At 42.6% G+C, this 27605-nt stretch overlaps 1 protein-coding gene across 4 annotated transcripts in view; it reads left to right on the top strand.

Moving 5' to 3' along the window:
- Window positions 1-27605, top strand: part of RNF213 (ring finger protein 213) — a 135886-nt gene that overhangs the window by 63905 nt on the left and 44376 nt on the right. For all 4 annotated transcript variants that reach the window (XM_044456452.1, XM_044456451.1, XM_044456450.1 and 1 more), the window contains 19 exons: window positions 1893-2052; window positions 4421-4638; window positions 5113-5253; window positions 5665-5826; window positions 6866-8006; window positions 9792-9985; window positions 10142-10291; window positions 11601-15194; window positions 16135-16271; window positions 18049-18144; window positions 18527-18645; window positions 20017-20151; window positions 20252-20334; window positions 20889-21036; window positions 22403-22538; window positions 23454-23645; window positions 24239-24375; window positions 24944-25098; window positions 27062-27280. In XM_044456452.1, coding sequence (XP_044312387.1) covers window positions 1893-2052; window positions 4421-4638; window positions 5113-5253; window positions 5665-5826; window positions 6866-8006; window positions 9792-9985; window positions 10142-10291; window positions 11601-15194; window positions 16135-16271; window positions 18049-18144; window positions 18527-18645; window positions 20017-20151; window positions 20252-20334; window positions 20889-21036; window positions 22403-22538; window positions 23454-23645; window positions 24239-24375; window positions 24944-25098; window positions 27062-27280 — 7317 coding nt within the window. The remainder of the gene's footprint in view (window positions 1-1892; window positions 2053-4420; window positions 4639-5112; window positions 5254-5664; window positions 5827-6865; window positions 8007-9791; window positions 9986-10141; window positions 10292-11600; window positions 15195-16134; window positions 16272-18048; window positions 18145-18526; window positions 18646-20016; window positions 20152-20251; window positions 20335-20888; window positions 21037-22402; window positions 22539-23453; window positions 23646-24238; window positions 24376-24943; window positions 25099-27061; window positions 27281-27605) is intronic.

Here is a 27605-nt window from a genome sequence, read left to right as displayed (position 1 = left end):
ATGATTGGCCGGGGGGTGGGGTATGGGCCTGGCGGGGTGGCTGGGCATCAGGGAGTGCTCGCTGGGAGGGAGGACAGGAAGCAGAGACCATGGGACCAGCTGCGCTACTCTAATGAGTAGACAGGAGCTCTGTGGAGCAGGTGAGGGGGAAAAGGAGAGGCCAGGTAAAAAGATGCCCAGGGGAGTGTGCAGGCCACAGTGGGAGTGGCAGGTGAGACAGGTAAGAGTCGTGTGCGCTAGGATAGGTTTAGAACTGCAGGGGCTGATGGGATGCATGCTACCATCTGGCAGGAAGATGAAGGTGTGTGGAGACTACTCATGAGTAGTTACCTTGCAAATGTTTGAACACAGGACACAAGGTAAGAAAGATAACTGCAACTTGAGTTGTGTGTGAACAACCCCAGCGTGCTACTCTTTTTTTAAGCTGTGTAGGCATGTTTATTATTTATATTATTGATTTTATTGTGAATGTGTTTGCATTTCTATTGTTATTGTAAAATGTCTAGAGAAATTTATTTTATGATGCAATTAATAAGTGGGTGAATTGATTCACCCACTTGTACTCTTTCCCCAAATGTACTCTTGAGCCAAATTTCCTTTCTTGCTGAAAGGTTAAGGGGCAGCCCTTTGTCTTAGCACCCAGCCTTTCAAGTTGCTCCTTCACAACCAGTCCCTTCCCCACAAGTTGATGCTGGACATATGCTACTTTGCCACACTTGCTCTGTTGAATGCTTGGCCCTTGGAGGTGATAGGTGAGGAATCTTAACTCTTAGATTCCTGACTGCAAGTGTTTCACACTAGAAAGGATAATTCGTATAAGAAGGCTTTCCTCTCCCTCACTCACGTGTATTGTATTCCATTTTCCTTGCTGCTGTTAGCAGAGAGAAAAGAGCTATCAGGATTGATGGGTTGTGAGAATATGTGAGTGCAAAACCTGAGCCAATATCACATGTGGCCCTTAGGGCCAAAGCAAATGTGCTTCTTCCCCCCACTGTAGTGGGGCCATAGCTATATGTATGTGTATTTTATTTGTGTAAGCTGTCCTGAGGCTCTCACAGAGGACGGCATACAAATATCTTAAATAAATATAAATATTGCATCCTGTGCATCCATAATGTCACTGAGCAGGCAATGGGAGTTTATATGTATTGTTAGTAGGAGATTATATGTGTTGTTAGTTGTGTGAACAATTTTGCATTGCTGTATCTCTGTTATTAGAAATTTCATGAATGTGGTGGTAGTGGCATTTTGGTGTGGCTAATTTTGCTCACTGTATGGTTTGCATGCACTGCACAGGAGGTTGTAGGAAGCTACTATTTCATCTCTAGCTAACCAGTGTTCTGAGCAGTGCTTCTAGAGAGTGCATCTCTTCATTGAATATCTCATCCTGGGATGGTATCAGCACTGCTGTTCTGTATTCATAGATTCTTCCCATGTGATATTCCTTGCTGAGAGGCAAGTCCTTCCCCAAAGAGAAAAAATAATGCCCACATGCTTGAGGGATGCCACAGTAATCTGGCAAGTTCAATCTCCGATGTGAATATTACAGTACAGCTGGTTTGTACAATTTCCCTGAAGTTGCCCTCTGTCTGAGTCTACTCAGAAAAAGTGGTTTATTGTGCAAAATCTTGTGCAAGCTATGTGGTGTTTTATGAATGGGGCCTGTATGTCATGGAAAAGAATGCATAGCATCCAGATTTGGATGTGTAACTGGAAGAGTGATTATCCCCTAGCTCCTAAAAGTGGTGATGTTTGAAACAGTCTCTGTAGCTGCTGTGTGGCTCCAAGACAGCAGGGCAGAATTGTGGAAAAACTCCATAGAAATAAAGCGACTGGATTTTGTCATCCCTAATTGTGCAAGGCTTCTCTTTCATTCATACATTTTTTTCCAGAAAAGAAGCTCAATTCAACAAGAAAAGCTATCTTCCATGAGTCCTGAACTGATGCATGCTAAGAAACTGCTACAAGACGTCACTGAATCACGTCGTAGGTGCCTTGAGGAACTTGCACTCAGGAAGGAGTTTGTCAGCTGGGTCAAAGAGGCTCTGGAAGGTAGAGTGCACATCTGCTGTTTTTGTTTCTCAGTCTTCAACACAAAGTAAAATCCTGTTAGATACAATTTTCTCTGTGGCTTGTCAAATCATGCAAGTTGGAACCCATAAGAAGTCTTGTTGAGGAAGGGCCATAAAGGGATATTACCCACATTTCCCATCCTATTCCTTTTTAAATCCTTCACCTGATGCCTCTTCCCCTTTACATGCTTTCATTTGTTTGCACAGTGAACATGCATATAATCTTCCTTACTCTTGCTCACTCAGGAAGTGGGATATGAGATTTTTTTGTTGGAGTGGGGCACAGGGAGGAACAAGAATTACCATCTTTAAGCTAGCGGGATTGGGAGTTGGAGGCACTGCGTGGCGGTGGTTCCGCTCCTATCTCAGTGGCCGATTTCAGAAGATGGTGCTGGGGGACTATGGCTCTGCGCCATGGCACTTATGCCATGAGGTTCCGCAGGGGTCCATTTTGTCCCCTTTGCTTTTTAACATCTACATGAAACCGCTGGGAGAGGTCATCAGGAGGTGTGGACTGCTGAATCATCAGTACGCTGATGATACCCAGCTCTACCTCTCGTTTTCCACCAATCCAGGTGAGGCAGTGGCTGTGCTGAACCGGTGCCTGGCTGAGGTAATGGGCTGGATGAGGTCCAATACACTGAAGCTCAATCCAGACAAGATGGAGGTCCTGTTGGTGGGCGGATCAGACCTCGGGATGGGGGACTTGGGCCTTGTCCTAAATGGGGTTGCACTCCCTCTGAGGGACAGGGTTCACAGCTTAGGAGCGCTCCTCGACCCTGAGCTGTCTTTGGAAGCTCAGGTGACGGCGGTGGCGAGGAGCGCTTTCCTTCAGCTTCGGCTGATACATCAGCTGCGTCCCTTCCTAGAGCATGACTGCCTGGTGACAGTGACACACGCACTGGTAACTTCCCGATTAGATTTCTGTAACATGCTCTATGTGGGGCTACCCTTGAATACGGTCCGGATACTTCAGTTGGTGCAGAATAGAGCTGCCAGGTTGCTGACGGGGACTGGGCGTTGTTCTCATATAACCCCAGTTCTCCGTCAGCTCCACTGGCTCCTGATTGAAGTCCGGGCCCAATTCAAGGTGTTGGTTATGACCTATAAAGCCCTAAACGGCTTGGGACCTGGTTATCTAAAGGAACGCTTGCACCCATATATGCCCTCCTGCCCCTTGAGTTCAGCAGCAGATGCCCTCCTCCGGGAACCCTCTGTGAATGAGATTAGGAGGGTGAGCACCCAGAGGAGGGCTTTCTCTGCAGTGGCACCCCATTTATGGAATGCGCTCCCCAGAGAGGTCCGCCTGGCGCCGTCATTATTTGTTTTTCGGCGCCAAGCTAAGTCCTTTTTATTTAAAACTTATTTTAACTGTTGATTATTTATTAACTAGGGTTTTTTTTTAAGCAGAGAATGCACTGGGGGTGGGTGTTGTTTATTGTATTATTTATTGTATAATTTTAGTATTTATGTGTTGTGAGCCGCCCCGAGGCTTTGTTGCGATGGGGCGGCATAGAAATGTTTTAAATAAATAAATCTTTCTGTTAGTACTTCTGCTTATCTTTTGTGGCAGTTCTGATTACCTTTTAGTTCCATTAAGCGGATGAGTAGTTAAGAGCATAAGCAATGTCCTCCTGTATCAGAGCAAATGCCTATCCGGTGCAGTGTAGTGGTGAACCTGTGATTTGTGGGAAGCTCACAAATCGGACCTCAGTGCAAGAGCACCCTTACATTCAGATTGCCCAGCAGTTAGTTATACAAGTGCATACTGTCCTTGCTACTGGAAGTAATATGCATAGCCATTACCACTGGTATCCTTATCCAGTTACCAGTGGTAGTTAGTGTCATTGGAAGCTGCTGTCACAGCATGGGAGCTATGCTAGGGTACTTTGACTAGAGCCGAGTGTAGAAAGTAGTCTGATGAGCACAAGAGAGCTAGATTCCAGCCAGATCTTTACATCCATCATCTGGGAACATGCTTCATATATATTCATCATCTAACTATTTATTATTTTGCCTGGTGCAATGTTAGTTCTGACCCAGCTGGTCCTCTGTTGCTTGTTTAATCAGCATCTCTGTTGGCAGTACTATGACTCTTTCAAAAGAAATAAGGTAACACATTAAATTCATTTCCGCTGCTTTTCTCTTTCCCATTTATTCTGTTCCGCCCTTCCGCATGTGTGTGAAGGAAGCAAGGGTGAGCAATGCAAGTGGTACATCAGTCATTCTATTAAAATGGAGCCAGCGAGCAGTTGCAACAGAAAACCCTGTAGGATTCTCATAGGAAGAGCTCATAGACAGTCAATTTCATAGGATCTCTCACCCAGTGCTTTGATTATTTCTCTTAGATATAAATGAGCTGAAGGTGTTTGTGGACCTGGCTTCTATCTCTGCGGGAGAGAATGACATGGACGTGGATCGTGTGGCTTGTTTCCATGATGCTGTGCTTGGCTACTCCTCCCTGTTGTATGAGTTGAAGCGGGAGTCGGGGTTTGAGGAGTTCATGAACTGTTTAGGGAAATTGTGGAAAGCCCTGGCAAGTGACAACAATCTCCCCAAGAAACTGGTAATTCCTAGTCCATCTGTCTTGCCTGCTTCTGTGAAGCTAAGTATTAAAGAAATGTACTGAATTGGTTTACTGTTCATGTGACATAGAACACAAAATTGAGGTGTTAAAGTTGAGCTGTTGCAGGGACAAGCACCTGTAACTACTTAAACCCAAGGTTTACCGAGCAGATTGTGCGTATGTGAGAGATTTGTGAGGTCGACTCTGCATTATACACTCGAGTTTGGACATCATATCAGCTGGGGAATTCGGTAGCATGTTACTTCATGACAGCACAGAAGATGGTGGGGTTGAAACGCTTCAAACTAGAAAGTATACACTGGGTAATGAATTAGAATTTGTCCACATATCAGATGTCATTGACATCTCTGACATGCCTTCATTCAGTCTAGCTTCACTGTGTGATCTTGTCTGAGAGAAGAGTATGGGCTCTTGGGGCTATTTTAAATTAAAATTCCTCTGTATACTCCATAGCGTGATTCTGCAAGATACTTGGAATGGCTGAAAACCATAAAAGAGAGCCATGGCTCTGTGGAACTATCATCTATATCACTGGCAACCACAATCAACGCCAAAGGAATTTACACAATCAGGGCACCAACAGAAGGCCAGAAGGTGAGGCACTGCTTGAAGAGGCCCTGGACATACTAGTCCAGTTTTATTTATTTATTTATTGTTTTTCGGTTTATATCCTGCCTTTTTCCTACAAAGGGCTCAAGGCCTTTGTGAGCCGCCCCGGGGCTTTGTTGCAATGGGGGCGGCATAGAAATGTTTTAAATAAATAAATAAATTAAATGAATAAAGGCAGCTTACATCATCTCCTCCTCCATCTTATCCCCACAACAACAACCCTGTGAGGTAGGTTGGGCTGAGAGTCTGTGACTGGCCCAAAGTTCTTGTAAGACTTATGCTCTGTCAGTTTTTTTCCCTTTATGCCTCACTAACTGGGCAAAATTTAATGCATGAGTGTGTGAAGAAGTAAAACAAAAGTCAGATTGATTTGTAATCATTGTTATTCATTGGCAGGTTTTGCTGCACAGTGTCTTGTGCTTGACCATCCCAGAAAGCCATGGTGGCCAAGAAGAAGTACGGCGGTACTCTTTTGAAGAGCTGCAAGAATTAATGAACAAGCTGATGCTGATGTCAGGAAAAGTAGAACAAAGCGCAGAAGTGGAGAAGTTTTCTGAGGTAAGTTGCCGGTTGTATTTCTCTATGTGTATTTTAATACATATTGAGCAACAGAGAAGTGTGTGGTGGAGAGGAAAAACGTGATTGGCTTCTGCCAGCAGAGGTAGACTGTATTAAGAGATTACAAGGATCAAGAAAATAAACTTATTTCACTTCTGGGTAATACAGTTACAACTGTTCATAGATTTTTTTGCTTCTTATTGAATTGTAGTGATTAGTGTGTTTTTGAATGTGGTACAGTCTCAGTTTCGGAATCTTACATATACATTTAATTAGAGCCAGATTATCATGTCATACTGACAGTTCTGCTACTTCTTAACTTGTTTTGTTAAGCAGAAGTACTACTGCTAACACGTATTCTACTTCTAACATGTATTTATGGTTGTTTGACACTTCAGTGGTCCATTTTCAAACAGAACAATGGAATGAAAACTTTCCTAAATCTCACCATTCCCAGATAACTAGCTAGAGTCTCTTCTGGTGCTGTTATGTCACTAAGGAATAATCCTATCGCCTGTGCCCTTGATGCTCATAACCAGAGCATTAAGGACACAGACTTGGATGCTTATGAATATCCTGTGCAGAGCAGGAGGAGTGGCAGTAGTTCATTCAGTAGTCCCTCTGAAGCTAAACAGTTCAAGGCTGCTTGGCTTCAGAGGGGGAATGGAGGAAGCTGGAGGCTGCCCCAGTTTTCTCCCCTCCCTGCCGCTTGAACTCCCCCCTTTCCCTGTCTCTGAGCTTGGTTTCTCAGCCTTGGAAAAGCAGTCATCGTAGTTCTTTCCTTTTCAGCTGTGAGGGGAACTAGAGCACAGATCCCTGGCTCCAGGGCTGGAGCTCTGTTTCTGACCTTGGGTGTGGAATGCAAAATATCCTGTGGGCCCCTAGATGCTGTCTAGGTCCCATAGGATCACTCTTCCTGCAGACTGAATTGAGGTCTGTCTGAAGCATTTTGTCAGTGAGGTTGTTAATGGGTGATGGCTGTCAAAATATCGTTTGGTACTTGCATCATTTATCTCACTGTGTATGTGCCCCACCCTAGGTATTTTCTAGCGTTCAGAGACTTGCACTGTCCTTCATAGACCTCTATTCTGCTGGAAACATGCTCTTCCAATCTTGGATTGCTGATGTAAATTGCTCACCCAAGAATGAATTGTGCATTATTATGAACTTCAATCTGCATCCTAGCTGTGACCTTTTGGGAAATGGAGACATTACAGAGGTTCTGCCAGCCATATGTCGAAAGATGGAGAGTTTCCTGGAGAGGTGGAATTTATTCGTGTCTGAGAAGCGATCCCAATACTTTTATCTGAATTTCTACACGGCTGAGCAGATAGTCTATTTGTGCAGGGATCTTGGGTCAAAATGCCCCAGTGAGGCTGCTCTAATGATGCTGTCATTCATAAAGCACAACTGTAGTAAACAGGATGTCCATGAGGTCACCAAACAAATGGAATCTAAAAAATCAAAGCGGAACTTTGATTTCTTTGAACCGATGGAAAGGAAGACTGCAGAGTTAACTGTGGAACTAGAGCATATCTGGGAATCCTACATGAAGAACATGGACTCATTCTTTCCAGGTTGCTTGGACATTGAAACCCTTGGCATTTTCCTGGATAAACTGGCAAGTTTGGAGAAGAGGAGTATTACACGGGTGTTGCCGCAAGGTCTTCATGTTAGCAGGCCCAACCTCATTCTTTGCCCTCGCTCTGACATCTTGGCTTCTACGCTGGCTATCTACATGAATAGCCCAGAGCAGACGCTACCTTCTTACGATGAGGTCCTCCTGTGCACACCAGCAACCACCTATGAGGAAGTGGAACTGTTTCTGAGACGGTGCCTCACTCCAGGCTGCAAGGAAAAGAAGGTTTACTCCTTGCTGTTCGCAGATGAATTGAGCTATGATGTGGGCTACAGGTCTGAGGAACTGTTCCAGCGCCTTCATTTAAAGCATCAGGATGACTATAGCCTAGTCATCCTCTGCAATTGTGAGAGAGAGCACTGCTATGTCCCCTCAGTCTTCAGTCAGTTCAGAGTTCATATGATCCCTCAGCAGCCCCTGAGGGATGTCCAGAGTTACCTTGGGAATCATTACAAAGCCACACAGTCTGAAAATTCACCAGCATCCCTCTTCAAGGACCAAATGTGCATTGGGGTGGTATCTTCCAAGAGAGCTGGAATGGGTAAGAGAACAAAATTCAAAGAGTTTTCCGTTTTGATTTCAGACTATTTAAGCCCAGTCTTGTTGAAACACTAAATGACAGTTCAGCCTGGCAAGTATGAGCCCTGAACAAGCTTCACACCCTAACTTGATTTGAAAGACACCTACTTCAGACAAAGTGTTATGGAACTAGCTAACATTAATCACAGTTTAGGGTTTAGATGACATTAGGTTTATTTTAACAATAAAAAACAAATTGCCATAATATTGTTAATTTGTAAGACTGTTTGTTTTTCATGATAGTGTTAGGTATAGCCCCTTGTCAGCAATCTTACTATAGTATTCCTGAAAATAGGTAGGGGCATTGGTTCTCCCTCTCCATGGCTTCAGGATGGAGACGACTGCCAATTTGGAAGGCTTTCAAGGGGGATTGGGTACATTCATGGAGGAGAAGGCTATTGATGGCTACTAGTCCTTTCAGAGGCAACATTCCTATGTGGACCAGTTGCTGGGGAGTTTGAGTGGGAAGGTGCTTGTGGGGTCTTCTGGGCAGCTGGTAGGCCACTGTGTGAACAGAACACTGGACTGGATGGACCCTTGGTCTGATCCAGTTTGGTGGTTCTTATTTTCTTGCTTAAAAAGAGTTGTGGTCCCAAAGGCCTTATGTGATTCTGGTTTGAGGGCTATATGTGCACAAGTACAGTTGCTGTTTTTTTCACTGCTAGCCTCGGTGGGGAAGTAGCAGCTAGTTGCAATGAAGCTGTGTGGAAGCAGTCCCTCTTCGGTTGACAGACTTCCTCTCATGCTTGGCTCAATCTTAGAAAGCCAAGTGAGCCAAGAGGAAGTCCATGAATGCATGTGGAACCCCAGTTGCCAACCAGCAACCAACTCCTGCATCATGTGCAGCTCCAACAAAGACTGAAAATCACGTGCATGGAAGAGGGATGGCACTTGCACAGTGCTCACATAGGGCTTGATTCCTGGAGAGGGCCAAATGTGAATACTCAGCAGACTCACTAGGGGACTGGACTCATTCCTGCAAGAAAGTGGGCTGGAGTCTGGGGAGCTGAGCCCAGGGCATCTGATGGATTCTCACCCCCAAAACAAAACAGGCTCCTCACTCATCCCTAGTAGCAACTTTTATGAGGATTGTTGGGCAGGAAATGGAGTGTACTGTGGGAATTCGGGTACTGTGAGGAAAGGTGCAGTATAGATCATACACCTTCACCATGCAAGGATGCAGGTTGTGTTCCATTGCTTTAAGATATTTCTACAGTGTTACGTTGGCTCCTTTTAATTTTTCTTCTTTGGTTTTGAGTTGTCTGCATGTTTACATTGACCACGAGTAGTACAGAAATGCAAAGATCACCAGGCAAACCTGCCTACAGCAACAGGCTGGAGTTCCTGTCCAAACAGATTTGCTCAAGAGAAGGATTGTCAGCCTGCTGTTTTGTGGCAGACTTAAATCCCATGTTGGACAGATACTGTGGTACAGTTTGAGGTGCTGCTAACTCTTTCAGATCAAATCCAGAAATGTAGTCCCACTACAATGGCATCAGCTCTGAATGGTATTTGCTGGGAAAAAAAGCTTGTGCTGAAATAAATCATGCGAAAATTAGATTGTATTCCCACATGCATGCACGTGCGCACACAAACACACTTTCTCTTGCTATTCTTAATTGTTGTTAAGCAATAATTCAGAATTGGGAAGCTCTGTCTTAAACCAATCCACTGTGTTTTATTTCTAGCATTTCTTATCTTCTATAAGCATTAATATCTAAAATGTGATTTTTGTTACCAATAATAGGAAAGTCCCTCTATGTAAAGAGGCTGCATGAGAAAATGAGAGCAAAACTACATGGCTTTGATGTGCCCTTAAAAACCATTCGACTGATAGAGCCCCATGTGGATGAAAGCAAAGTGTTGAAGAGTCTCCTTCCATTCTTGGTAGAAAAGTACCAGAAAGAGCCCATGATGTTTCATTTTGATATTACTTCCTCAGTAAGTGTACTGCATTTCTTACTCAGATTGTTCCTCGTAACTTCTCATTCAATGACACTTTTTGTTAGGGAATATTTTTAAAAGCAGTAGACCAGCGGCAGGGACGATCATCTTGCCTTGCTCCCTCATCCATCCAAGTTTCTGTACTCACTTTAGGTCCAGATGGGAATTCCAGAATTTTTGTTCAAGCTGTTAGTTTTACGGTACCTGGCAGACATAGATGGGAAACTGTGGCTGCGGAGACAGTGCCACTTGTATGTCATAGAAATTCTTGAAACCACTTCATCACCCAAAAGATCAAGAGCTGTAAGTGCCTTTGCATGACATGTATTATCTTGTTCATTTTCTTAGTACCTATGTTGTATTTCAGAGTCTACAACTACTGAATCCTATTGCAAAACTCCCATTTAATTGTTCTTGAAATTAAACTACAGCTTAATTATGTATTTATACTGAGAATGTCTTCAAAATTCTTTATTAATATTATATAGTATGCTAAAGTAAGATTTTTTTTAACTTTACTATTCAGGAAAATAATAATTTGTTTAAAAATTTGTGTAGTGATGAAAACTGTACTGAACTCAAAAGGAGGCCTGTCTGATACCTAGAAGTAATAGTCTTGGCATCTGTTTGGGAATGTTGATTGTATTTGAAGATAAAGGTACTCAGTCAACTTCTTTGAATTTCTATGGCTTTGAACTAATGGAAAGTTTAAAGGAGATCAAAGAAGCGTTGGATCCAAAGCCTCCCTGTTGCTGTGTTACACCAGGTACCACAACAGAACTGGGAGACCAGAGCACATGGTAGAACTTCACTCTGCCAGCTGGAGGGCATGTCTGCCCACCCCAGCACACCTGCTCACACAGGCATTCACCAGCCAGCAGATCTGGGCACTGATTGTTCTGTTAGTTGTTAAAATTATGTATAAACTTCATATCTTTACATGACTATTTCCTCTTTGTTATTGATGTATTCTGTTGAACTTTCACAATAAAAATCCTATTCCATATTTAAAATGTTTTTATTCAATAGGTCTAATAGTCAATAAAAAACAATTGTTTAAATTTGTAGGTGCTATTTTAGAATTTTGAAGGCAGATGTGTGAGACCATAGGTGATTGTGATCATAGTTAGGGCCAGGTTTGGAAAAGATAGGCTGGCCCTCATGTTTGGTTCATCTGTGCAATGGCCTCAATGATGGAAGGGTGGCTCGAGGGTGAGTAAAAGAACTTTCCATCACCTCACCATAATTTCATCATTTGAGGACAAGGGAGACACAGAGGTTGTGATAGACTAGCTTCTCCTTGTGCACCATTCTTTTCCCTTTCCTTCCAAGCAGATCAAGACAAAAGACTTCCTAACTAAACTCTTAATTGTGTTAAATCTGGCCAGCTAGGCTGGCTTTGTGATACAAAAGTAGAGCATTGCTGAAATCAATAACAAAGGAAACCAAGTTAAAATACTGGCCATTAGGAAAATGCAGCTAAATATAGAAGAATAGTAAAATTGAAATAATGGGGGAAAGTGATTAACCTTGTAAGAAAGGGGGAAATAAATTACATGAGTACTGTAAAATTAGTTTCTTATCTCTTGGATTTTATTCTGTTTTCCTTTAGACTTTTCCGGGGTTGAGCTACAACCTTCTAGATGTGTTTCCCAAAGTAACCTGCAGATCTCCCTTGAAAGTACTAGAAAGAGACACCCAGAAAGACAGATCCCATGACTGCTCAGACCCAGGAATGGATCAGGAATTGTTCTGTAGTGCAGCTTTTCAGAGACCATTCCAGTACTTAACAAGATTCTTCAGAGCTGATAATCTTGACACATTCCAGTATGAAGAAGACTCAGTTGAAGGGACACCAGCAGAATGCCTACAGTTGCTGCTCATCCACTGTGGAGTGAAAGATCCTTCTTGGTCAGAACTGAGGAATTTTGCTTGGTTTCTGAACCTGCAGCTGAGAAACTGTGAAAGATCAGTGTTCTGTAATAGGGATTTTATCCATGATGCTTTGCAGGGCTTCAAAAATTTTGTGGTCACCTTCATGATTTTAATGGCAAAAGATTTTGCAACACCTTCACTTAATATTTCTGATGAGAGCCCTGGGAGGCAGGTGTTTAACATGGAAGGAGTCACTGAAGAAGATCTTGCTCCATTTCGTATTCGGAGAAAATGGGAGTCTGAACCCCACCCATATATATTCTTCAATGAGGACTCTACATCCATGACATTCATTGGCTTTCATCTCAAGCCCAATGCTAATGGCGGAATTGATGCCATCAACCCTTTGAATGGGAGTATCATCAAGAATAACGTGATGAGTACTCAACTGTACCAGGGGCTGGTTCTTCAGAGAGTTCCATTCAATGTTGATTTTGATCGGTTGCCCAGGGATCAGAAAATTGCGACACTGTGCATGGTTTTAGGAATTCAGTGGCCAATTGATCCTGATGAAACATATGAGCTCACAACAGATAATATACTGAAGATCCTTGCTATTGAAATGCGGTTCAGGTGTGGGATCCCTGTTGTCCTCATGGGAGAAACTGGTTGTGGAAAAACCAGGCTTATAAAATTCCTGTGTGAACTGCGTCGGAGTGGTGCTCCTGCTAATAACATGAAGCTTGTCAAAGTCCATGGAGGCACCACAGCAGATGCAATTTATGACAAAGTGCGAGATGTAGAAGCTATTGCCATTGCCAATATGCAGCAATTTCAGTTTGGCACAATCTTATTTTTTGATGAAGCCAACACTACTGAAGCTGTCAGCAGCATCAAGGAGGTCCTGTGTGATCACACTGTAGAAGGAGAGCCTTTGAAGCACAATTCAGGCTTGCAAATCATAGCTGCCTGTAATCCTTATCGGAAACACACTGAAAAGATGATTGAGCGCTTGGAGTCATCTGGCTTGGGCTATCATGTCAAAGCAGAGGAGACCAAGGATAAGCTTGGCTCTATTCCTCTTAGACAGCTTGTATACCGTGTGCATGCACTCCCACCTAGCATGATGCCTCTGGTTTGGGATTTTGGACAACTGAACAACTCTACTGAAAAGCTCTATATACAGCAAATTGTCCAAAGGCTTAATAGATCAATACCAATGTCTGATGATGAGATTATGACAATGACACAAGTGCTTTTTGAGTCTCAGACTTATATGAGGAAAAGGAATGATGAATGTAGCTTCATCAGCCTCAGAGATGTAGAACGCTGTGTGGAGGTTTTCAAGTGGTTCTACAGCCGCAGTGAGCTGCTCATGAAACATCTCGAGAAGTATCTTGCAGAGACAAAGACTGCTAAAGGTTTTTCCCAAAGAGACCCATTCATTTGGTCCTTGGTTCTTTCAGTTAGTGTTTGCTATCATGCCTCCCTGGCAAAGAAAGAGGCATACAGAAGGGTCATCAGCAAAATACTTCCATCCCCATATGATAATGAGAAGGAAATTCTTGAAGAAATTGGCTTAGTTCAGGATCTGTTCCTGAATGGTGCACCTCTGAGGGAAACAATAGCAAGGAACTTGGCACTGAAGGAAAATGTCTTTATGATGGTTATCTGCATTGAACTGAAGATTCCTTTATTCCTTATTGGAAAACCTGGCAGCTCCAAATCTCTTGCCAAGACCATTGTGGCTGATGCCATGCAAGGCCAGGCGGCATATTCTGAGCTTTATAAAGAGCTGAAGCAAATTCATTTGGTATCCTTTCAGTGCAGCCCACATTCTACCCCTGAGGGGATCATAAATACTTTCAAGCATTGTTCTCGCTTCCAAGAAGGAAAGAACCTGAAGGAATATGTTTCTGTGGTAGTACTAGATGAAATTGGCTTGGCTGAAGACTCTCCCAAAATGCCTCTGAAGACTCTTCACCCACTCCTGGAAGATGGATGTGTTGATGATGATCCGCTCCCTCACAAAAAAGTTGGCTTCATTGGGATATCTAACTGGGCTCTGGATCCAGCTAAGATGAATCGGGGTATCTTTGTGTCCCGGGGAGACCCAAGCAAGAAGGAACTTATAGAAAGTGCAAAGGGTATTTGTGCTTCAGAACGTGTCATCTTGCAGAAGGTTGAGCATTTCTTTCCTATCTTTGCAGATGCATATGAAGAGATTTGCAAGATCCAAAATAAAGAGTTCTTTGGGTTGCGTGACTATTACAGCCTCATAAAAATGGCATTTGCTCTGACAAAAAGATTTAAGAGCACGCCTGGTCCCCGTGACTTAGCAGAGGTGGTTCTCCGTAATTTCAGTGGAAAGGAAGGCATTGAGGCCTTGGATATTTTTATGTCTAAGATGGCAGAAAAAGGAAATGTCCACTGTGAGAACATCAGTACAATCAACCTAGTCAAACAGAACATTTACAGTGACTATCAGGAAGGAGAATGCCGGTACCTGCTAGTGTTAACAGAAAATTATGCAGCACTACAGATCCTCCAGCAGACTTTTTTCAGAGAAGCACAGCCAGAAATTATTTTTGGTTCCAGTTTTCCCAAAGACCAGGAATATACCCAGATCTGCAGAAACATCAATCGAGTAAAGATCTGTATGGAGACTGGGCAGATGGTTGTCCTTCTCAATCTGCAAAATCTCTATGAAAGCCTGTATGATGCCCTCAACCAATACTATGTTCAACTGGCTGGTCAGAAGTATGTGGACTTGGGTTTGGGGACGCATCGAGTGAAATGCAGAGTGCATCCAGAGTTCCGTTTGATTGTCATCGAGGAGAAAGAGGTGGTCTACAAGCACTTCCCCATTCCGTTGATCAACAGGCTTGAGAAACACTACTTGGATATCAATTCAGTGTTGGAAAAGTGGCAAAGGGACATAGTCAAAGAACTGAAAAAATGGGTGGACAACTTTAGAGCAGTTAACACAGAAAAGCATTTGATGGGCCAGCAAAAATATACCCCTTCCGATGTCTTTGTTGGCTACCATTCTGACACCTGTGCCTCAGTTGTCCTGCAGGTGACAGAAGAGCTGAAAACAGGCATTTCTTCTCAGGAACTAATACAAAAAGTAGAAGAACAGGCCAAGCTAGTCCTGCTGAACTGTGCAACACCAGATTCGGTCATCCGTCTTGGTGATTCATGCCTTGGTTCCATTCTGGCACATCAGTTGGCTGCACTGTACTTTCAGCAACAGCAGCATGCCTGTCTTGCAGATTTCCTCCATGCTTGTCTTGACAGAGAATCCAGGAATCGCACAGTCTTTACTGAGGTGAGTTGTTCTGAAATACCACTTTGTACTTCTATATAAAAAACATTCTAGACATTTAGGAGATGGGACTATCTGCATGGAAATACACTTGAACAATGCTATTTTTCTGAAATGAAAGAGATACTTCTATGATCTCTGTGGACTGGCAATGAAGGTTCAGCCTCCTTGCCTTGGAGATGATGGTTCAAGACAGAAAAAACATGTTAAGGTAATAAGTAGTTTGAGTCACACTTGTCTGAATATTCAAGGTTTAAGCCTTCATTAGGTGAAAAAGTGAAGTATTAATTACCAGCCCTCTGGTGAATTCATTAGCATGTTCATCAAGTACCTACTTTACAGCTTGGTATTGTATAAACAGTGCTCTGGTTTAGACATTAAAGTTGTAGCGCATTCTTGTAGCAAGCAAGTTTCAGGCTTGTGTGTGAAAGAGAAGAGGAAGAGCAAAGTGTGTAAACCCAAGCCTTGCCCAGCTCGTAACAACAATCAATGGCATATCTTTGCATTTATATGGGTCATTATATGTCGACTTTCCTGGAGTGTTTTACATAAGTGGCAGAAATCTAGAAAATCCAGGTAGGCATGATAATATCCAAGAAGGAAGACAATATCTGGAACTATTCCTGAATGTTTGAAGAGCAGTTGCAGTTAACAGCCAGGTTTCAAATAAAGTTTCTCAGGCAGTTCAGCTTTGACCAAAGTAATCACTGATACACTTTCAAGTTTTAAGGCTGGATACCCAAAGAGCATGCTTCAAGGGTTTTCACGCACTGAACATGAAAGGAGCTGTGCTTTTTTTTTCTTGGAACAATCGACTGCTGCACCATACCACTCCCTTCGGTTTCAAAAAGTAGCTTGCTTTGTAGAATTGTACATGAACCCTAGAAAGCTTGCTTCATGTTTGACAGAGAAACTTGCTCTGTTCTTTACCCTTGCCCTATAGATCACTACTTTCTCCAGGCTCCTGACAGCAGCAGATACAGAGACTTTTCAGAAAGAAATGTGTTGTGATATGGACAACCTCAAAGTTCTGTTCTTGCATCAGTTTGACACAGAACACTCATTTTTGAAAGAAATTCGGTGAGTTGCTGCTCTTCTTAGCTTTGAAGGCTTATAAACTAATCTCTCTAAATGTTTAAGGCTTGTAGGCACACACAGGTGTTTGACTAGACGGACAACATGAACGGAGGGCTGCTCTTAAGGGGGAATCACAAGATGTCATGGTTCAATGGCCATGTTAATTTATTTCTGAAAAAATTCTGCCCACTTTGTAGAGAGGCAAAGTGGTACAGCTAAAGGAAGAACACAAACTCATGTCCATAGCTTTCCTCTTGAACAAAGCTCCCTTTTCACAGAAGGGAAGGCCAGTTTCTCCAAATCACTGCTGAATAAATTCTTCCAAAATTAATATCCAAACGAAGTATTTTATTTATTTATTAAAACATTTTTATGCCGCCCCATTCGCCGAATCCTCGGGGCGGCTTACATCACTACATCACTTACATCACAAACAGAAAGATCACTCCAAATCACCCCCCCCCCCCAACACTCACAGCTTCAAAACCTATACCACAAACACAGGCCAATGGCACACACCATGCTGCAACCGTGCAGGAACTGAGCACACATCCCTGCCCCTCCCTCTCCCCACAGGCTCTCCCAAATCCCCCAAGTGGTTTCCAAGTTGCCCAGCTTACTCCTCCCTGGCAGCAGCCTGTTCCTCCCTGAGCTTTTCTTTCAGGTTTTGCTAATTGCTGCTGGCTGACAGACCAGCCCGAGAGCTGTGGCCTCCAGCTGCCCTACCCTTTTGCTTGCCCCTGTAGAATGTCCTCAGTCCATATGAGGCCCAGAAGCATTCTGGGTAAGTAAAAGGACAGGGTGGCCATGGCCAGAGCTCTGTTAACCTCCAGTTGCCTAAGGTCATTGTTTTAATTGGTGGGTTTAAAAAAAAAACTTGGGAGGAATAAGGGTCTTTGGTGGGCACAAGGAAGCGTCTGAGGGCACTGTGTTGCCAACCCAAAGACTAAATTGCATATTATGTTAAAATTTTAGAATGGAATGAGGAACTAGAGAACAAGGTTATGTTATGGTTTCAGGCTACTGGGATTTATATAGTATTTTTTTGTGTATGTTTGTGCGGGTGTGTGTGTGATGCATTCTCTCCACCAGTGTCATGCCTAACACCTTGGCAGAGATGTCTACTCGTGAGGAAGAGATAGGAGCTGACAGTGAGAGTTTGGCGATTGACCAAGGAGACTTATATTTGAGAACTAGTCCTCAGACAGCCCCTATGCAGCCTGACTCTCAGGCTGCTGAGCAAGAAACCTCTCCTCCATCTCATCCCTCGGCCCCTGAGCATACAACCCCCCCCCCCCCCCGCAGGCTGATTGGGAAGTGTCTGAGAGAGCAGCTTCCCCTGATTCTAGCTCTGGACTGCCAGAAGAAGATGCCCCCCCGACTTCTAGCTCTGAAGCTGCTGAACAGAGCTCGGGAGAGCAAGAAGACAGTTCTATTTTGGCATCAGCCCAAAACCGAAAAGCTTTGGCACGACAGACCCAATTACGACAAAGGGGCAGGGGTCTGTCACACCCTCGGGTGGAAAGACAAGATCGGAAGGTTTGAGACCACGTGATGCTTTCGTAGAAAGTCAGAAAGAAGCAGCAACTGCAGCCGATAGAGTGCTCGTTAGTGGAGCTTATCAGCGACATTGTAAATCTTGTAGAAAGTACCAATAAAAGTTTCAAACTGATATAAGGCCTGCTGTGTGAGTTAATTGAAATGTGAGACCATCTCACGACAACCAGGAAAGTAAAAACACATCTAACACTTTGTGCTATCTCTCACTGTTTCCTTTCAGGACATTTTTGAGTGCTACACCTGGAAGGAAAATCCTGATTGTTCAGACTGACTTTGAAAATGGACCTCTCAGTGCCCAGCTTGTTGCCTCAGCCAAGTATGTTAGAGGATGTGTATAATGTATTTTCCATTCTCATAATTAGAGCAGCATGAACCACATGGCTGTTGGTCATAATTTAAGTTGCTCCTGGTTTTTACATATTCTCTGCAAATGTGGAGAAGTTCAGGACCCAGAAGCTCCCAGGTTGGATCCCCACCATCTCAAAGGAGAATGGTGGAGAACTCCCCTCCCTGCATTTGAGATTAGTGTAGAGTTATGTGAATGCAGTAGCTCTCCTAGTACTGTGTGCTGTAGTGAAGTGGGGAGGTAAGCCTTATACAAGTTGAAATATTAAATTGGGTGTGTTTTGAATGAAAACTGCATGTTCAGCAGGACTTACTGTGCAGCATTGGTGGTAATGGTTTCCCTTCTCTTGCAGATACTCAGCTGTTAACGAAATCAACAAAATAGATTTGAATGATGCCTCAGTATTCGTTTTCTTCATCACTAAACTATCACGAGTTAAAGGAGGAAGTTCCTATGTGGGATTTCATGGAGGTAGGACTGGCTATGTACAAGATGCAGAATGAAGGTGGAGGTCCCCAACTTGATTTGTGATGCTGCTGGAGCTGTTAAAAACCAGCCAACCAGTACAAGTAGAGATGAATAAAAATAGCCTGCTGTGGCCATACCTGGGCCTTCTAGCTTAGGCAGTGGTGGGGGAGTTCACATGAGACAATGAGCCACACTGTGTCAGAGAGGCCATTTTACCCCTGTTGTGCCCAACAAATGATCAGGCACATGACAGTAGGGTGCCTCAGTCCTTGTGTAGGTATCTCAGGGGACCCCACAGGAGCACTGGGGTTTCTCCCAATCTCCACAGATGCTTTTCAGTGACTGTGGAGAGGGGAAGTGGAGGAACAGCCATCAGTTCAGCCTGCTCATAAGGATGTTGAACTGGTATCTGTCATGATATCCAGTTGAAAAATGCTTGTCTGCTCAGCAGCCTCTTCCCTGCTGGTGATGCCCGATCTGAAATGACTGGCAGTGACAGTGTGGAAGAGGTGCCACCTTCAGCCAGCTATGCACATGGCCACCTGGAATCACCCTCCTCTTCCCTGCCAACCTGAAACAGCAGGTGGGGATGCCACCAGCTGCTGCCAATCTTGGCCAAGCGGGCTTGCTCACAAGCGAGTCTCCTTTGCCAGGATCAGCAATGGCTGCCCAGAGTTCTAGGGACAGAGCCAGTCAGAGCAGGTTGTTGGCCTGGCTACTACTGAACTTCATAGCTGATCCAGAAGTGTGTTTGTACTCCAACCCAGTACTATTTACTGTATGTTGTGAATGCTGGCTCTCTCTTAGAGATATATCGGCATAATCTTAATTAAAGAAGGGAACACTAAACATGGATAGAAACTTGATAAACATTCTCTTTGAATCTAGGATAGCTAGGAAAGAAATGTCTTAGCTATGAGAAATTAGGAGGTAGAGTCAGTGATATGGGATGGAAATATTTGCAGTACTTTATTTTTCCATGGATGGATTTCTATTTCAAATACAATATTAGGCATTTTCAAAGTTGTTCATTAATATTTTTAGACAAATATCCCTAGTTAGCAACTATGTTAAAAATGCAGGTCATTGATTTGAAGGTAGGGGGTTTGTGGAGGATCCAATCAGGAATGATGTTGCATGCTGACTTCTTCTTGACTGTTGTATCTATAGTGCCTTAAACTGTCTCTTTTATATCATCCTGTAATACAGTTTCTTAGATGAACGGCTGCTCAGATGCAAAGGAAACTTCTTCTAAATGATTTTTTTTCTAATGGAGAGTGTTCTTCTTGGGAAATTAGAGAAGCAGAATGAAATTGCATACTTCCTTGTCAGTGCAAGTTGCATTTCTTGATGTATCTTGTTATCTGTTGCTAGGACTCTGGCAGTCTGTGCATATTGATGATCTAAGAAGGTCAAAGGACATCGTCTCTGATGTGAGTGCCCTGAGGAATATCACCATCAGCGAGTTGTTTTCTGAAGACAAAGGGAAGTCTGTGGAGAACCACAACTGTAAGAATTTCAGTAAATCCTGTATCATCAAATTCTGACAGTCTGTTGAAATTCCTAATATCACCAGTACACAGATTGCATCTTTTCTGTGTTGTTGCAGCTATGATGGCAGAGGGACTGGAAGAAAAGGAAGAGGAGATGGAGGTAGAAGTTATTGCAACACCCAGTCAAGAAACATTGGCTGTAAGTTCCTGAGTGTCTCCCTGTAATTTGGCTAGTCACAAAATGGCTGCCGCCGCCCATCCCTTTTCACCTGACCCCCAACTCTTGGGTTTCATATTTCCACTCCCTCCTTTTTGCTAGGAGGCTGCACAGATTCAGAAGGCCGAGCTTGGCTGTCCTTTGAAAGAACAGAAGACAGCTGGAATACCTCCTTTCTGTCCTTACTCTTTTTACCAATCTACTGTCCCACATCCTCAGCACGTCACCCACACCTTCCCTCTCCCCATTTGACTCCAAATCCATCCCCATGTCATTGTGTCTGTAGAGGTGTTGCCCCAGTGCCTACATTAGGGATGCTTGTCTCTTAAAAGATCCTTTGGCTCATTCTTGGCTGCAAGTGAAATTTCATACCTTTGTCACCTAAACTGGTTGTCAGACAAAGGAGCCATTACAGTCAGAAATCACTTGATTATATGGGTAGCTTTTTTTAGAGGGGAATGTGTACCAGCCATGGTCCTTAGCATCAGGATACTAATAGTCATTTTTTCTTTTTCTGATTTTGTATGGCTGGAAAGACCAACATCTTGGACAGCACCCTCCTTCTAAAGAGCTGTGTGCAAAGTGCAGTGGGAATGCTGAGGGACCAAAATGAGATTGCAAGCCGTAGCACCAAGAGAATTGAGATTCTGCTTAGTCTCTTATCTGAGGAGGATGACTTGAAAGGTATGACTTGGTCTGGAATAAGCACTTGGTTTGGAAGATGTCTTGATGCAACCCTTTCCAAGAATATGTTCATATAATCTTGCTTCACACATAGCATCAAGTCACAGGGTTATTATGTACTGTTGAGCACAGAGTGAAACTGCTGGGGAATTTCAGACTTGCACAGTTATAAGATTACAGGTAATCTTTGTTCTGTGTACTTTTTTGGCTCTAGTTGGCCAGATGTGGTGGGAAATACAAGGGTAGATAAGGGTAATGCAGTATTTATTATACATACATACATACATACATACATACATATATCCTGACTTTTTGCTTATTGAGGAACTCAAGGCAGCTTCCATAATTCTTCTCCTCTCAAACTTATCCTCACAACAACGACCCTGTGAGGTAGGTTGGTTTGAGAGTCTGCGACTGCCTCAAAGTTACCCAGTGAAGTCCATGGCTGAGTGGGGACTAGAACCCTTACCAGATCTCTATTATGGGGAGGTTTGCTCATTTGGGAGGATTTGCACATTTCAGGAGTGTGAATTTGTGCAACTACAACTTTGTGCAAATACCTTTGCACAGATCCCAGTTCCATCACTGCATTAGTTCAAAAGTGCAATGAAAGGCACTTGGCAATCTGCAGAATGGAGCTGGAATGGATTTTGCAGCATCTGTGCTTCCCTGGCTGCAGCCCAGCAGAGTTGGTTCAATGTAATTTGGCAAAAGTTCCTCTCTGGAGGTGAAAAAAAACATGCTAATACATACAGGTGAAAGTGTGCAGCCCTACCTCATGAAATGTAGCTTTGTTGGAAGCAGCTAAATCTTAAAAACGGATTTCTTGGGACCCCCTTCTATTTAGATGGATGAAATTTCAGCATAAACCTCTGTAACCTTACATACAAAAATGGAATACTGATGACATATGGAGGGCTGAATTTAAAGTACAACTTCCCTTTTTTGCTGCCTCCAAATTTGAGTCGCAAATTCCTCACAGCAGCAGTTCCATTCAGGTGTGCCACCCCTGGTAGGTTCCACATCTGAATAGCATTAATTGGACGCAGCAGATGCTGAGCTATTCGCTGACATTTTATAGGCATATCATCAGCTACTGTGAGAAACAGGATGCTGGACTGGTGAGTCATTGGGTCTGATCCAGCAGGCTGCTGCTTCTGTGTTCCTGTGAATATCTACCAGGACAGAATTCATTTTTAAAATGTCTTACAAGGCACTGTAGAAGATTAGGAAACCAAGGCTGTTGTTGATCATCAAATCTGACTAAATTACCTGTCAGTCTTGTGGAAAGAGGTAGTTTTTGTCTTGCCTCAACTCTAGAAATTCAGCCATATGTGTATTAGCACATTTTTTGGTTGCTTTTCAGGCTCTTTTCTGAAAATAACAAAGAAACGCCTCTCTGATCTTTTGATGAAGCAAGAAGAGAGTGTTTACACCATGAAACAGTGGGTGCTCCAGGAGGCATCAAACCTAAATGCCCTCCAGGAAGCAGGAACTTTCAGGTATAGACTGCCACTTGAATTTGTCAAATTGTAGCAATTTATCATTTAGAACATCATCCGAAGGAGCTGTGCGCATCCATAAGTTGTTTTCATACAGTCATGTGAGGGGTTCTCAGTTTCTCATGTTACTGTATGCCATTGAATACTGCTTCAGAAAATCGCCCCGGGCCTCGTAAATAGCTTTTCAAGGGCAACAAAGAGGCCTCAGTGTTTAATGTGCAGCCCTTTTAGTTTCCAGCAATTGGCAATCCTGCAGCTAGTTAAATGTACCAGCCTATTTATTTCAGTGCATTTAAATGTGTGTAATGGGTACAAGATTGTAACTAAACTCCTATTAAAACTTGTGTTCTTGAAGTAATAACTGTATGCACTCATAATTGTTAGCTCTATCAAAGAATCTTACTCTGCTTCAGTTGATACCATTTTGAATAATATGAGTTGTAAAGACTAGTATTATTATTTCATTCTCTTAGAGATGATATTTTTTGTGCCCCTCTTTCTTTGAACAGAGTCGAAACCATCCCTTAAGTCTTCGATACTACTAATTGATCAAACCTACCTAAATAATAAAACTGTTCAAGCCAGAGGAAATTTACACCCTGTACCTTTTTCTATTGTTATAATTAAAATAATACAAAGTATATTACAGTTTTGCAGATCAACTGTGGTGTGTTAAATACCACATTATTTGACCCTGTAGAAACTTTACCTTGATACTACCTAAAATGCTTTAGGCCTCTTATACATAAATTGTTTCATTCTTTATCTGATAAGTTGACGTTAAACATTTCCCCCCTCACACTTAATCCCTGTCTGCTGCTTTTTTAGTTTTGACAGCATATTACGTAATTTTGGTACCAATTGGTTTGGAAATTGGAATTAATTCGCATGGTTTGACTGTCTTGGCATTTGCAGACACACCCTGTGGAAGCGGGTCCAGCGTGCAGTGACGCCATTGCTAGCTTATATGCTGTCTGTCCTCGACAGAGACTGTAACTTGGACCTACTGGTCAACCCAGTGATAGAAAATTGTGTGAAAGATCTGTGGATGTACATTTTCAGTGACCTGAAACTTCTGAACATCCCTTATGTCATGGGTCAGAGAAGGTAAGCTGGTAAAGATGGGAATGGTTCCTTACACATTTAGCTGTTCAATATGAATATTGAATGTGATCTTTGATTCCTCATGAAGAAATAGCATATACATTATTTGTTTAGTTGGCATCTATATGGCAGCAGCAGGCCATTTTTCAGGGGTTGTGGCTACTTCACAAAGAGCCTGCTATGTTCTTGTTCATGGGACTTAAGATGGAAGGATTCATAACCAGTTCACCAAACTTTGGTATCAAAAAGTGTGCTGCATAAGCCTTCCAGAAAACTTAACTGCTTCAGTTTGTTCTGAGTTTGGCACCCCTTTATTCAGTATATAAAAGGTGGAGTTTCTCAAGCACACCAACCACAGATTCAGTGCTTCTGGAATGTGTTATTAGGGTAGCTTGCATACCAGTTGTTTCCCATAGTCATATCATCCTACATTTATTGCTTCTGTTGCATTGTAAACAGATATCTTGCCTGTATCTCAGTTGAAGGACATACACTGTTGCCTGGGGCGGGGGGGGGGGGGGGAGGATTGTACGTTTTGATTTTTTTTTAAACTAGAGTGTTGATTTGCTAAATTGTTTTCCCTGTGTCTTGCCCAGCTCCCAAAAGGAGACAGTTCTGGTGCAGAATTACTCTGAGTTTTCATCAGCTGTTGGCAATGAAATGCCCTTCAGCTGGAGGATAAAGGATTATTTGGAAGATATTTTAATTCAAGCTCAACATATTGAAAATGAAGGTGAGAATACAGGAAGAAAATGGTTACTAATGCTTCTTTTTGGAAAGCCTAGACTTGACAACTTCAACAGATAGGAGGGTAAAATTGAGGTACTTAGGCTGTGTTGATTAATGTTCTGCAGCTTTTGGTTTCTCTTTCCAAATCCTCATATATAAATATCAGCTTATCATAGGCAAAGGTTTTAGCAAAAAAAAAAAAAAAGCATATAGGAGAATGGCCTGGATTGAAATCTAGGACATAATGCTGCTTTTAAAAAGTCAGGTGCTTTTAAAAAATTGCTTTTGTGGGATGAAACTCAGAGAGAGTGTGTCTCATATTTCTGGTCCAATTACATATTTGAAATCACTTTGATGTATTGCACTTATTTATTACGTTCTATGTTTCCCAATACCTGATATCCAACATTGTAAACAAAGGATGTGTTACAAAGTTAAGAAATTTAAGAGTTGACATGTTTCACCTATTAAAATAGCCCCGTGGCACTGGTTGACTTTATTCCTGTGGAAGAGGATATGACAATTTTATATTTTCATGTAACAGTTTTTCCCACTGTGCTCTTGTTTTGCAGATCATGCCAAGAAGTTTGTGAATATCTTTCAGCAGACAGCACTGGGGAAATACATTGCCACACTCTCTGAGGAAGAGCAAAACACCCTTTTCCACTGTTATAGCAGAGACTTCATCCTTCTAACAATGGGTGTGACCTCTTATAAGGAGCTACATGTAAGTATTGTAGTAAGATGAGGGTGGACAACTGTTTTGTCCTTAAAGATCACAGCTAGATAAAGGGCTATGTGCCAGTGGACTTAATTGGGACTGGCAGTGGGTATGACCTCTCCCTCCCATGTACCCACAAATCATACCTTTATTAGTAACCTATCCACGCCCTTTCCAATTATTTTATCCCAGTCTCCAATTAATTTATCCTATGTCCTACACAGGTCACCAGTGTTAATATGCACATATGCATGTGCACATACACATGCACACATCATATGCATGTATTGAAATTGACACAGTCAACATTTATGCAGCTTTTTCCCTTTATTAAGCACTGATGAAATGTTACAGTAATTAAAACAACTTTGCATTTTTAAATCTCCAGAGGTTGCTTTAATTTCATTTTTTCCATGGACCAAATGCTTATTATGTCAACTTCATAGCAGTCTCAGATTCTTATCTAGCTGAGGCTTTTTGTTAGAAAAGTTTAGCGTTCATAGGAAAACTGTTTCAGTAGCTAGTGCTTCTTTATATTTCAAGTGCTTGGGAAGGTAGATCTGGGCTTACCTTAGTGTCAATTAGCTGCCAGCAGTACCTAGTTTCTGCTAGATAATACAGCATGCAACTGTCGATCATCATAATTTGACACATGCTATGTTCCAAGGGCCTAGATATCTATGACTATATACTTCAGTGACAGGAGACCCACAACCAGCACATAGGCCTTGAACTGATACTAATGTTCAGTACAACCTGCACACAGGTCCTGTCTTCAGTGCAGAACAACCAGCCATAAGACTTCAGGATTTTGGTGGTGTGACAGTATTAGGAGGGAGGAGCACATTAAAGATGCCTTGTTCCCTTACTTCCATTGTAAGGGATGCGGGGAAGCCAATTTACCCACTGGGCCTCTTCATTGCCATTTGACAACTTCTTTGGGAGCCAAATATCGTTAAATATTATTCACCTGAATCAAAGCTGGAATAGATGTCTGAATCTTTGAGATCAGCAATAACAAATCATCAGCTTAAAGACTGATCTTGAATTCTAAACTATCATGAATACTATAATCTGTCCAAATGCACAAGTCAAAGATTCCCAACGTAAATCCAATAGTAGAGGAGAAAGTGGACACTCCTGTCTAGTACCTGTCCCAAGAATGCCAACAAAAAAGACCATTAGTCAAAATTCAGCCCTTGGGGTTGAATATAAAATACTCACCAATTTCAGGAATTCTGCAGGAATCCTGAGTGAGCAGGGGAATGGGTGAGGGGAGTGTTCTTGGAATGCCAGTGTCATACTGGCATTTGAGCCCACAGCCAAGAGCACTCCAGTGGTTGTACAGTGGCAAAATTGGTAGGTGACAAGTGTAACGTAGGTGGCTCCAGGACAAAGGGCCTGGCTGGTGGTGCCAAGCATGGACTGACCAAACATCCCCTCATCTGAGGCAGCAGCAGGGCCTGCACCAAAAAGTTCTACCTTGGACCCATCCAGGGAACAGTTTTGAGTGCAATGGCAAATTGAGTGCTGGCATGGGCCACACAGAAAGCTTCCAAGGCTGCATGTAGTTCAAGTGCACACTAAGAAATATCTGGAGCATAGCATGTGTCAAATTATGGTGCTCGGCACTTGAGCTGTACCAGAAGTCGGATCTGGTTGACAACCATTAGCGTTAATGAAGGAACAGATCTATCTTTTCAGGTACTTGAACAATATGTAAATATAAGCTATTGAAACAGTTTTCCTAGGGGTGCCAGACTGTTTTAGGTAAAAAACTCTGCTTGATAAGAGAGAGATTATAAATATTATAGCACCAAGATTGCTATGAAGGAATGGGCCATTTGATCACTGGGAGAAAGAAACATGAAGAACTTTTAAAGATATTAACAAATTAATTTTGTACAATTGAGAATATGTTTATTAAAATGAATTGCAGATTATTTCATGGTTTGTTTTATATTGCCAGTTGCTGCGAATGGCCCTTATATCATGCATAGAGGAAATAAAGCCAGCATCCTCCACAGCAGAAGATGGGGTACTTCCACTCCCCTGGATCCACCTTGGTTACCATCAATTTAGAAATCGACTGCAGAACTTTACCAGGATACTTGCAGTGTACCCTGATGTGTTCGATGCTCTCGATAAACATGCAGGGACAGGAGGCAACATCTCACATCCCCAAATGGTAGGAATGATACCTTGCCTGCCATAATGTTTCACGCTACTAGGAAAAGCACTCTGCTGGAAAAAATATGCCTCTGTGTGCTCACTTTTTAGCATTAGGAGAAATGCTTGCAGGGAAGGTACAAGGTGTCACACAGGTTTCTTTGAAAGGTCTTTCCACGCTGTGCCTTTAATGATGTACTTGCTGTACTATGAGAACGCAGAAAAGATATTCAGTGTTTTTGTGTACAATAATATGATGGAGCTGAGTAAATACAACATTGGAGTTAATATACAGATTGAAGGGAAAATAAAGGCAACGTGGCACGTGAAAATAGGCTTTTTTA

The sequence above is a fragment of the Varanus komodoensis genome, unplaced genomic scaffold (genome assembly GCF_004798865.1).
Source record: "Varanus komodoensis strain SLA01 unplaced genomic scaffold, ASM479886v1 scaffold84, whole genome shotgun sequence".
Classification (NCBI taxonomy): Eukaryota; Metazoa; Chordata; class Lepidosauria; order Squamata; family Varanidae; genus Varanus; species Varanus komodoensis.
The sequence above is the reverse complement of the archived record's forward strand: the minus strand, read 5'-3'. Positions and strand labels throughout refer to the sequence as shown.